This window comes from Pelodiscus sinensis, chromosome Z, assembly GCF_052426305.1.
Source record: "Pelodiscus sinensis isolate ZL-2025 chromosome Z, ASM5242630v1, whole genome shotgun sequence".
Lineage (NCBI taxonomy): Eukaryota > Metazoa > Chordata > Testudines > Trionychidae > Pelodiscus > Pelodiscus sinensis.
In genome coordinates this window covers 31,981,318-31,994,085 of record NC_143085.1, presented here as the reverse complement: position 1 = coordinate 31,994,085, position 12,768 = coordinate 31,981,318, and the positions used below count along the sequence as shown (strand labels likewise).

At 45.9% G+C, this 12,768-nt stretch overlaps 1 protein-coding gene across 1 annotated transcript; it reads left to right on the top strand.

Moving 5' to 3' along the window:
• Positions 1-275: 275 nt before the first annotated feature.
• Positions 276-9,412, top strand: MYL2 (myosin light chain 2). The gene is made up of 7 exons (XM_006132580.5): positions 276-431; positions 1,575-1,664; positions 3,681-3,756; positions 5,201-5,305; positions 7,491-7,566; positions 7,671-7,719; positions 9,063-9,412. The coding sequence occupies exons 1-7, from the start codon at positions 429-431 to the stop codon at positions 9,159-9,161; spliced, it is 498 nt and encodes a 165-aa protein (XP_006132642.1). The 5' UTR covers positions 276-428; the 3' UTR covers positions 9,162-9,412.
• The last annotated feature ends 3,356 nt before the right edge of the window (positions 9,413-12,768 follow it).

The window sequence follows — 12,768 nt, the reverse complement described above, 5'->3', positions numbered from 1 at the left end:
ACCCCCCAGGGTGACCGCAAAATAGCGCTTCTCGCAGGCTTACTGTGCCCTCCCCTCAACCCACTGACAAAGGCATGTGCCACTCATTCTGCACAAGCTGCACAGCACTTTTTTTTGTCCACTTCTTAAAAGTGGCAGCCACACCACCAGCTGGCATTTCTCTAACCTTGAAACCTTCTGTGTCTCACATGTCACAAAGTGACAACAAGCTGTTATTCAAGATGAGAGCGAGACAAAGACAGAGAGACAACAGAGCCGGGGGCGTCCGAGGTGGCAGTTAACTTACCTATTACAGCCAAAAGTGGGCATGCGTTTATTTTTAAACTGCACCAGGCCGTATTTATTGTTTCAGCACAGAGCGGCCTGGGGGATTGTCTTTTGAATTCCTCTTGCAGGAACATCAGGGGCCGTGCAAAGCATCTCCGGTGATGGTGAGTAACGAGAGCGGGCAACTGCAAGAATGACCACGAGATGAGATAGCAGTGGGAGTCTTTACTAGGAACATCTCTAGCGACCAGTGAGATTTAGACATGCAACTTGTACAGCTCCTGAAACAAAATAAGCCTCCTAGGAGCATTTAATACACTGGTATTATCTGCAAATAGCAGCAGATAAGTGGAGGTTGTTTTCTTATAGGTTAACTGCTGCCCTGTCTTCAAATCAATAACCAAACCGAGCATGTAAATTGAAACTGAGCAGTTTTTAGGGTCAAACTGGAATTCTTTCTCCTCATCCATGCACTATCTGGGAGGCACATTTCTATGTCTTGAACTGGTCCATTTAAATCTTGTTTTATTTATTAGTAGTATTCTTGTAACTCCTAGCAGTACCAGTCATGGACACCCTCCTTGGGATCTCTTACAAATCAGTGATTTTTATTTAACAGGGAAAGAACATAGCAGATCCCATGAGTGCACCTAAGGCAGAAATGTTCGGATGTTCTCAATGAAGTAGAAATGTTAGCCTGGGTGTTATAACCTTTTCTATTTAAACCACAAGAATTGGAATCAACTAAACTCTGGATTTCGTCTTCCTTGATGCCAGAAAGGGCAGATTTAAGACTACTTTATTATGTAGCCTTTGTAGTGACAAAAAGTACATATCCGTGATAACACTCATAATAGCTACAACCATTGCATGAAATCCCAGAGATATAGTTAGCTATCTTTTCCACTCCCGGGGGTCCTGAATTATATTGTTACCCGGAGAGATTTCTTTACTGTTCCTTCTCAGCCAAATGTCATTTGAACCGTGACAGACGTCACACTGTGGCATGGAGAGTCATTTTTCATGTTGCTTTCCCCTTATTCAATTTGTTGAAATGCATCAGGAGCCCAAGACACTGAGGTCTGCTGGGGAGAAGAAATAATAACTTCCATCAGTACAGAACAGTATGTACTTCACCCCACACTTCTGAATGGAAAGGCAGATGATCATTTCAAGAATTAAAGTGCACCAGCAGGCAGCAGCCCCTAGCTATTCATAAAGACTGAGGAATAAATTCAGGGGAGTTTAAATTTATTCCACCTTGAAAAATACAGTGAGTTAATGATCATGTACTTGAATTCCCTAAGTCACCCAAGAAAGCTAAGAAGAGAGCAGAGGGAGCTAATTCCAATGTCTTCTCTATGTTCGAACAAGCACAGATCCAGGAATTCAAAGAGGTAAGAGGCTTTTGTTCAAATAAGCATGAAAGGGTAAAGCTAAAAACAACCAATGTCAACTTTTTCCCAAATGCTTTTCAGTTTGGTGAGGTTGGATTAGGAATAAAGAGACCCAAAAGCTCATTTAAATGACAACTGCTTTATTTAAAAAAAAAAAAAAACCTTAATTCAACTACATAATCAAATATGGGGTCTTCTCTGAACTTCCTGGGCCCTGTATCTCTCAGCAGAAGAGAGAGTGACAAGACACTCAGCCAATGGCACACAACACAGAAACACTGTAGAATCTGAGCTAATTTTCATTGGCTGAGCTATGGCCATGAGTCAGGGCATTATTATTGAGAACGGATTAACTCTTTCACAGTCATGTGCAGGTCTTAAAAGGTACCCACTGAGTCTATGGAGATCATGTTGCAGCCTCTCCATGTTTTGGCTGAGGACAAGGCAGTGGCCAAAAAGAACTGCATGCGGGGGAACCACCACACACACACATACACACATTCTCTCTCTCTCGCTCGCTCTCTCTCTCACTGGGGATGCAAATACTCTACGCCTTGGCTGCAAGCAGAGTGGTTAGACAGCTCCAGACGCAACTGGAGAATAGCTACGTCTCCCTCCCCAGCTCACACCCCTGATCCCTACAGAAGGAATTCTCCTACCTCTAGTAATCCCTTAGGCTATGTCTACACTGCAGGAAAAAGTAGGAAAAAGACACGCAAACTGCAATTTGCGTATCTTTTTCCACTTTGCTTCCAAAAGAGGCTTTTCTGACATTTGGCCCATCTACATGGGGCCATATGTCTTGAAAAAAACCCTCTTTCAGAACATCCATTCTTTCACATAGAACGAGGTTTACAGGGATGCCAAAAAAATGCGTCTGCTTTTCCAAAAAATTTTCTGAAAAGCAGATACGTTCCTTGGATGCGCCATAGGTTTTCTGGGATACCTTCGGTGTCCTGGAAAAGCTCTGCCGTGTAGACATAGCCTTAGATAATCCTGCTCTCTGGGCAGGGAGATTTGGTCTCTTCTGGCTGGTTTGTTGCAATGCCCATCAGTCAGCCCTGGTCTACACAAGGGAGTTATTTTTAAATAACCCCCTTATTTCGAAATCATAAGCAGAACATTGACACTTCAAAGCCCATTATTTTGAAATAGCTGGGCTGGTTATTTTGAAATCTGTACTCCTACTTTCCTCGGGGAATAATGATTATTTAGAAATATCAATAGTATAGATGCTCCGGTGATGCTATTTTAAAATAACTACTCCTCTGAGTCATTCAAAGTGCTTCCTGGGGCCAGGCTAGTAGATTTTGTGTGCTGCAGCCCTTCAGGGGAGTGGCAGGGGCTGGAGCACCAGTGCGGGCTCCCCAATGCTGGGAGGAGCCATAACTCTTGGGGGCCAATCCAGACAATTTATGGGTTGCATTCAGCCCCTGAGCCTGAGGTTCCCCACCCCTGTAAGTGCAGCGCATGTTCATTCTCTCTTTCTCTTTGCGAGGGATCTAAGTACCACTAGGTAGGACTGTAAGCCACAGCCAGCAGGTGTGTGGGTTACACTCAGGTTACAGTCACATTCTAATGTGACTAATGTCATTCTCATGAGCAGAGCTGTCAGCTGGGCTCCCAGGATGTTAGCAAATGATCCCATTTGGTGTGTAGGCTAGGAGGCAATCCCCTCTGTGGGCCGCTGAGTAATAATGCCTCCGCCAGCATCACACAGCCGCTGCCAAAGGGGATCAGAGAGGAACTTCCAGCACTGCTCCGTCAAGCAGCCTAACACACGTTGCCATACTGCCGAACAGAGCTCTTTGGGCGCTATCCTGAACCTGTCTGGAAATCCTCGTCTCCGCTCCCACTGCGGGAGGAAGCTACAAGCACAGCTGTGAACAAACACAATTTAAGCCATAGCTTATGCCACTGGACACATCCCAATTACTAGCCAGGCTACAATGGACAGGACAGGGCAATGCTGAATTAGTTTTCTGTATGACGCCATTCATCTTGCTCCCCATCCAGGCATTCACCATCATGGATCAGAACCGGGACGGCTTTATTGACAAGGCAGATTTGAGAGATACGTTTGCAGCAGTGGGTAAGCCTGCATCTAAGAACTCTCACACCAAACACACCAAAAAAGGTTTTGATCATGTTTGACTAATTGTTCGATGCTTTCCATTTCATTCACTAGTTAATTCCATCTTCCATTTGACTGTGCTCAAAACCCCTGGAACCAAAATGGTTTAGATTGCAAAGAGCAGAATGTTTTATCTTCTTAATATTTTTGATCAGTGTGGGTCATTTTTAGACCCTGCCTAGAGAGAATGGTTATTATATTAAATTAGGGACCATCCTTATGCCTTGCTCTGTGAGTAGTCTTGCTGGATTATATGACGTATGACAATTGGGAACATTCTTCCTGGTTATCACCTTGCCAATCAGGTGTGACTGCATTGAAATTCAAGCAGATCAGCCCTGGACTTGTAGCTGTATGAATGATAATATGCAGACACTTGGTTCTGTTCATTTTGCTGACAAAATCCATGTGGGAACTAAATCAGCAAGTATCATGGTGCAGTTTTATGATATTCTCTAGAATCCTAGAAATTAGAGTTGGAAATAAATATCTAAAGGGTTAACTGGTTACCCAGTAAGCATCAGCCTTACTGGTATACTTACCGGCTGTGTCTAGACTGGCAAGTTTTTCCGCAAAATCATCTGCTTTTGCGGAAAAACTTGCCAGCTGTCTACCCTGGCCGCTTGAATTTCCGGAAAAGCACTGACGATATACTATGCTGCTCCCGTTTGGGCAAAAGTCTTTTTCCAAAAGACTTTTGTGCAAAAGGGCCAGTGCAGACAGCAGAGATTTCTTTTCCGCAAAAAAGCCCCGATTGCAAAAATGGCGATTGGGGCTTTTTTGCGGAAAAGCATGTCTAGATTGGCCACGGATGCTTTTCTGCAAAAAGTGCTGTTGCGGAAAAGCGTCCTGCCAATCTAGACACTCTTTTCCGAAAATGCTTTTAACGGAAAACTTTTCCATTAAAAGCATTTCTGGAAAATCATGCCAGTGTAGACATAGCCACCCAGTAACCGAATAACCAGCCCAGCCTGGCCAGAGCAGCTCTGCCCACAGCACTGTGAGCCCTTCATGGTCTGGTCACAGCAGCCCCCGCCCATAGCATGGCAGGCTCAGCCCAGCATAGCCAGGGCAGCCCGCCATGACATGGGCTAGGGGCTGCTCCAGGGTTAACTGGTTAAACAACCACAAATTTACATCCCTAGTTGGAAAAGACCCTTTGGATCATACAGCTCAGTGCAGGATCCTTCTCTAGTGTTTCTAGTGTTTTGTCTGGTCCAATTTTATCGCTCTCAAAAGATGGAACCTCTACCACTTCCCTTCAAGACTCTTCCCATGGTAAAAATGAACATTTTCTATGTTTTTTAACTTATCCATAGGCTGGTTTGTGTATAAAATGGTACTCTGATAGCTGCATCAAATTAAATCCACAACCCAGGTGATTTGTCTGTTTTTTATCTAGGTCGTTTGAATGTCAAGAATGAAGAACTTGATGAAATGATAAAGGAGGCTCCTGGACCAATTAACTTTACTGTATTCCTGAGCATGTTTGGCGAGAAGCTCAAGGGTGAGATAAGATAGGGGGATAAAATGAATGGGAGGATAGTTTGGTGGCAGAGACCTGAGGTGTGACACCAGCTTCCTTTGTGACTTGGGCAAGTCACTTAACCTCTCTGTACAGCAGTTGCCCAGCTGTAAAACAGGGATAATGACTCTGCCCTGCATCATAAGGGGTGCTAAGACTTAGCGCTTTGAAATCCTCCAAGTGAAGATGCTAGCAAAGAGCAAAGTATATTAAAAGCCACTTTATTTGCAGTTTCTGTCCAAGGACTGATACTGCACTCAATGGACGCCTTTGCCTGCACTTTTAAGGAGGCTTTAGCTCAGGACCTAGGACTCAAATCACTCTCTTTCTCCAGAAAAGTTCAGAAGGTGAAAACATCCCATTGTCATTGCCTGGGGCTTCTTCTGCATCCTTCCCCCAGCATGGTGGGGCATGAAATGGCAAAGGCAGGCCATTAAGGTGTTGCCAATCACAGACTCATACACTGGATATTCCCAGCAATTGGGCATCTTGCTCTAACACGCTGAGCAATTTCTCCTCTTACTCCTCAGCCTCCCCTATGCTACTTGCTGCTATTGGCCTTTTGGCAGCAGCTGGAGCCTGTGGATAGAGCACGGGGCTGTCACTCAGACATCCTGAGCACTACTCTCCATTCTCCCCGTAGCCTCTCGAGTGGCTGTGAGCAAGTTGCACCACTTCTCTGTGCCTCAGTTCCCCCTCTGTGAAATGGAGCTAGCAATGCTTGTGAAGTGCTCTTTCACACCTGTTCTCACCACTCTGAGGGGTTCGGTGCTATGCTCCAGCCATTCTGACGTGAACGCCTGTGGCTGTTTGCTGCCCACATTCTGGTGGCCTGTCAGGAGAGGATTATTGCGGAGGGCAGGCACTTCTCGCTGACTCTAAACCCCTCCCCTCCCCATGCCCCTGCCATACCCCCTCAGCCATTGTGCAACCTGAGCTCTGTGACACTGGTGCAGAATTCCCCCAATCCTATGAGGCTGATGTGCTATAAATACACTGAGTATATTAACTACATGTTGGAGATAGGGAGGGGCAGAATGAATGTATATCTGCTCCACTCTATGCCATGGAATATGAAATGGCAGTCCAGACAGCATGTGTATGTGGGGGGGAGATATGTCAGCCATTGTTGTATACCACAGGGTGTTGGCAGGATAGGACACTCGGACCTGAAAACCCCTCCATGCAGGTGTAAAGCCAATAGACCCTAGTCACCAGCAGGTGGGATTGAACCTGCGGCCTTAGGGGCTAAAGCCATGTCCCTCTACTACAGTGCTCACCAACCAGTAGATCAGGACCTACTGGTAGAACTTGGAACCTTTGACAGGTGATCCTGATGGTTTGGAAGGGGAGGCTGTCAAATGCCAGCACTTCATCTGCCCCTCTCAGCACTACCGTGCTGCTCCTGCCCTTTGCCTTGGAGGTGCCCCTCACCCCTGGGAGCCTCCTGCTTGCTGTGCAGGGCACGGGAAGAAGAGGAAGGGGGGTGCTGATGTCAGGGTGCTCCTCCTTCCTCGCTGCCCCTCATCTCCACAGGGCAGAGGAGGGCAGGGATGGAGAGAGTTTGCTGGCTGCTTTTGAGAGTGGTACAGGGCCAGGGTAGGACTGCGCTTGCCTTAGCCCCCTGAATCACCACCCAGAAGCCACCTCTGGTAAGCAGTTCCCAGCTGGAGCCAGCATTCCAAATCCCGGACTCAGTCCTGAACCTCTCCTGCATCCTCCACCCTTACTCTGAGGAAAGTGAGTGAGGGTGGGGGAGGGAGGGAGGACAGAGTGAGCAGGGGCGGGAACTCGGAGAAGGGGCAGGAAGGAGGCGGGGCAAGGGTGTTTGAGTTTGAGGTAGATCCTGGATTGCACTTAAATTCAAAAAGTGATCTCACGCTTCAAAAGGTTGGAGATCCCTGCTCTACCACAGGAGTTAAACCCCACCTGGCCCTAAGCTAAGGCTGCAGACTAAATGTTTCCTCCCCTGCCCCTCCTCCCAGAGGTCTCAGTGCCTCTGGGTTCCACAGGGAATGAGCTTTCTCAGCCACACAGCCTGTCCCCTGTGGGAGGTCACCAGATCTGTGATTTCCCCTCCCCAAAGTGCATGCCACTCTCTGGCGCTGTCTGTTATGGGGACAATACCTGCTCTGTCCCACCAGTGGTTGTGTGTGCCCCCCTGCAGGTGCCGATCCAGAGGAGACGATCCTGAATGCGTTCAAGGTGTTTGACCCCGAAGGCAAAGGCCTGAAATCTGACTAGTAAGTGCAGAGCAGTGTGTGGGGTATGCAGAGGGAAGGGGGCAGCTGTTCTGGCTTCCTCACTGTCCCTCCCTCATTCTTACCCCATACTCTTTCTTTTGCAGTATTAAAGAAATGCTGATGACGCAGGGAGAGCGGTTTTCCCAGGAAGAGGTAAGCATAGGGCTCCTTTTCACCTCTATCCTCGTACAGAGTGCACCATTCAGTAATGCCTAGCACTGAGCTGTTTAGTTTGCATGCAGGGACAGCAGGCTCTAGCTGCAACGGGTCAGCTTTCCTTTCTAGCGTCGGGCACAGTCCTTACCTCAGTTTCCCTGTTATGACTCTTTTTCCACATGCAGCCTCCCTTTTGTGGAAGGGTAATCTAGTGCTTCAGGCAAAGGAACAAAGCAAGAATCCCCCTCCCATATTTCCACTGACAGTCACTCAGGTTACCAACATAAGGGCAAGAACAAAATGCAGGACAATGTAGCACTGTAAAGACTAACAAGATGGTTTATTAGATGATGAGCTTTCAAGGGCCAGACCCACTTCCTCAGATCAAATAGTGGAAGAAAATAGTCACAGCCATATATACCAAAGGATACAATTAAAAAAAAGTGAACACATATGAAAAGGACAAATCACATTTGAGAACAGAAGGAGTATGCGGGGGAGGGGGGAAGGAAGGTAAATGTCTGTGAGCTAATGGTATTAGAGATGATAATTGGGGAAGCTATCTTGGTAATGGGTAAGGTAGTTGGTGTCTTTGTTGAGGCCCCCGCGAAGAGTGTCGAATTTTAGCATGAATGCCAGTTCAGAGGATTCCCTTTCAAGTGCAGATTTGAAAGTCTTCTGGAGTAAGATGCAGGTATTTAGGTTGTTGAGACAGTGTCCTTTCTGGTTGAAATGGCAAGAAACTGTTTTTTCTTTGTGATCTTGTCTAATATCTGTTTTGTGGGCATTGATTCTTTGGCGAAGTGTCTGAGACGTTTGTCCAATGTACATAGCAGACAGACACTTTCGGCACATGATAGCATAAATTACATTAGCTCACAGACATTTACCTTCCTCCCCTCCACCCTTGCATCCCCCTTCTGTTCTGTAATGTGATTTGTCCTTTTCATATGTGTTCATTTTTTTTAATTGTATCCTTTGGTATATATGGTTGTGACTATTTTCTTCCACTATTTGATCTGAGGAAGTGGGTCTGGCCCACAAAAGCTCATCATCTAATAAACCATCTTGTTAGTCTTTAAAGTGCTACATTGTCCTGCATTTTGTTTCAGCTACACCAGACTAACACAGCTACATTTCTATCACTATTCAACATAAGGGCAGGCAGCCACAAATGGCAGGGGCTAGAAAGTCTCCTTGTCCCATCCTGCTTCCATGGAAGCCAAGGGCAGGACTTCCAGTGATTTCCAATGGCCCTTACCCCCCTCCGTCGGAGCTGCAGACCCAAGTATCCTGCCATTCTGCTAAACCTTTCCCTTCTGGGCCCATTTATCTCACAGATCGACCAGATGTTTGCAGCTTTCCCTCCAGACATCACAGGGATCTTAGACTACAAAAACCTCGTCCACATCATCACACACGGAGAAGAGAAGGATTAAGAGCTGGCATGATGCTAATTCCTCAGACACAGTGGTGGGGGTGGTACTTTGTGATGCTTGCCTCTCCCTGGAGGTCTAGGGCTGGTTCTCAGCTACTGCCCACACAAGCTGGGTTTGGTCTGTTCACCATGTGATCGTTTGTACTTGGTCCCATTCTTGTCTGTTTTTCTATGCAGGAAATTCTCACTGTAACTGGGGAAATGCACACCTGAATTGTGTCCAAATTAAATTATACATTTTGCAGAAGGAAATCCAGCTGCCTACATCAATACTGGTAGGGCTCGTTGTTCCCTATAAGCTGAGCGCTTGGGCAGCCATCCAGGAGAGATTCAAATGCTGCCCAGCTAATTAACAGAGTGCCCATAGCCAGCAGCATGTGTGTCTACTAGTGGTGCACATCCCTACATGCTTTGGTGCATATAACAAAATTTATTCTGCACAAGGATGAAAAAAATTTGAGGGAACACTGACAGGGTCTGAAAAATAAATGTTCTGGAGCAAACACAATTCTGCAACACTCCAAGGAAAGAATGTGTGTGTGTGTGTGTGTGTGTGTGTGTGAGAGAGAGAGAGAGTTAGTTAGTTAGTTAGTTAGTTAGTTAGTTAGTTAGTTAGTTAGTTAGTTAGTTAAAGAGAGAGAGACTCAAACTGTGGGGTGAGATGAACAAGAATAGTGTTCCTTGTAAGCTGTGTGCTTGTTTGACTGCTCAGCAGAGGTTCCAATGTCATCCATTGGCAGATTAGCAGAGCACCCACAGCTAGGTTTTGTTTCTACTTGTGGTGCATGTTCACACGTGCCTCGGTGCACCAAAAAATGTATTTAACACATGGATGGAAAAAATCTGCACGTGGATGGAAAAGATTAGTGGGAACATTGAAGGTCATCACCAAAAATACCTGCGACTGAATTTCTGCTGATGACACTTGCCTACAGGGACAGTGGCAAAGATTTGTCCGAGATGGGTTGTGCAGCTCGTGCTAGAGTGGCACGGGGTGCTATGTGCCCATGATTGCCGTTTTTAGTTTGCAGAAGCCCAGCAGGGAGGAAATGAGATCAGTCTGCCTGGCTCACTGTCCAACTGCCACTAATCTCCTGATGTATGGCACATTACTGGCATTTGTCAACTTCTCTGACATGGCAGCAAACGCTTCACTTTCTGTCTCTGGGATGGGTATTGTGCAAGGTATGGGGTGCTTCAAGGACAAAATAACTAAGGGCTCAGATATGCTTTTGAGAGCAATGTGAAGCTACCTGGACCCTTTCCTAACAGCTGTAACCTTCAGAGCATGAAGACATGCAGCTATTTTATCCTCAGTCTTTCCATCCAGGCCATCTCCTCTGCCTAGCATAGCCTTTTAAACCCACTGGAGCAGGCTCCCTTCATTCACACCCCTTTGGAGGCCCCTTCCTCAGCTTCTGCAAAGCGCCCAACACTGTCCCACATGGATACACCACCACCAGCAGTCGGAGCAAGGAATCTTTCCAAGCTAGCACCACCTCTCTGGATCTCCCAGGCCATCTTGTTAAAGTCTCAACTGTCCTTGGAACAGGGACTGTGAGAGAGATGTTCAAAAGCATCTCATAAGCTTAGGAGCACTCGTCCCAGTCCCACCGATGTCCAATAACATCACTATGCTCCTCAGTCACTTAGGCATTTTTCCAAATTGCCTTTGATTTGGGCTTTCTGTGTGCCACTAGCGCCCAGGGATTCTGATCTTGCCATTGAATCTGGAGTCATTGCTGTGGATGTTGGTGGATTGACGCTGCAGCCAACTCAGCGCAGGAGTTGGCTGAAAAACCTTTATCCTGATTGCCTTTGGAATCCTGTTGAGACCTTGTCACAATGCAAGGCCTGGGGGGAAACTTCAGGGCCATTTATTATAGAGTTTACTTTATCCCAGTGCTCTGGCTTCATTGATCCCAGGGGGAGGCAAACCTTGATTACCATAAATACAATGAGCAGGCCTTTGGCACCTTAGAGACTAATGTATTTCTGCCATTTATATTGGCCAAACTGGACAGTCTCTACAAGAAAGAAATAATGGACATTAATGGATCTCAAAATCACTGTATTATCTCAAACCAATTTCAAAAGCCAGCTTGACAGGGAAACTACAAAACTTAACTTCATTTACAAGTTTGATTCCTACAACAGAAGTCTAAACAAAGACATTGGCTGGATGGCCCATTACATTCCACATCCTAATGACATAAAAAACCAAACAACGGGTACTTAATGTGGGCATTAAGTATTCTTATCAGGTTCGTTTACAGGGCTTGACAAACCGCAGTGAAATCCACTTGCCAGCCCTGCACCACGCATGCACCAGACCCACATGCGCACACCGCCGGTGAACGGGGCAACCAGCGGAAATCTACATGCCATGGGCGAGTAGATAAACAGATTTGTCGAGCCCTGTTCATTTAGCATGGACAACTCTAATTGACAATTTTTTACCCCTTTTTTTCTTCTTTTCCCACCCCCAATCTCCTTCTTGTGCAATTTATTTTGAAACTGTATGGACCCCTTAAATGCCAGTCATCTGAAGAAGTGGGTTGTGCCCACGAAAACTCATGATAATATCTATGTGTTTTGTTAGTCTCTAAGACAGGGATACTCAACACATGGCCTGTGGGCTGCATGCGGACCACAGCCTGTTTGTTTGCAGCCTGTGATGCGGTTTGGGTTTACAGTGCAGTTTGGGTTTACGGTGTGTGGTTTGGGTTCACAGTGCAGTTTGTTTTAGTAGTTAAATTCTTGGACTGTTGTGAAGCCAAAACAAAAAAGTAGTCAATATAATGGTCTTCTGTTGAGATGCGTTTTAGTAGTTAATTTCCTGGACTCTCATTGCTCATTAAAAGGGCTGTCATACGGCCCTTGCCATGTGCTGTGAGTATCGTTGTGGCCCCTGGGGCTTCCAAAGTTGAGTAGCCCTGCTTTAAGGTGTTACAAGACTATTTATTGCTTTTTTAAGTTTTTTCACATTTATTAGGTCACGAGCTTTTGTAGGTAAAACCCATTTCATCAGATGAATTGAGAGAAGAAATTATATACCCTGGATTCTGTAATTTCCACTCCAACTCATCTGATGAAATAGGTTTTACCCATTAAAACTCACGATCTAATATATGAATCTACACTGCACGCTTATTTTGAAATAGCTATTTCGGAAGAAATACTCTGAAATAGCTTATTTCTAAATAGTATGTCCACACTACAGGGAAGCCTCAAAATTAGTCCAAGGCAGGCTTCCCTAATGTGGATGCGTTATCTTGATTTAGAGCCCCAGGAGGCACTGAGGAGTAATTAGTTTGAATGGCCTTGGGGAAGAGCTATTTTGAGATAGTAGCAGTGGAGCATCCACTCTCCCGCTATTTCAAAATAGCTGTTTCGGAACAGGCATTATTCCTTATGGAATGAGGTTTACAGAAGTTGGAATAAGCTGTTATCGTGAATTTATTTTAAAATACAGGCGAACCCTGCACTTATGACCTAATTGGTTCGTGGAGAACCGTCGCAAGTTAAGCCATCGTAAGTCGAACCCTTATTTTCCATGGACGCAATGTTATAAATGGCGGTTCCATCCCTGGAAACCCATTTTATAC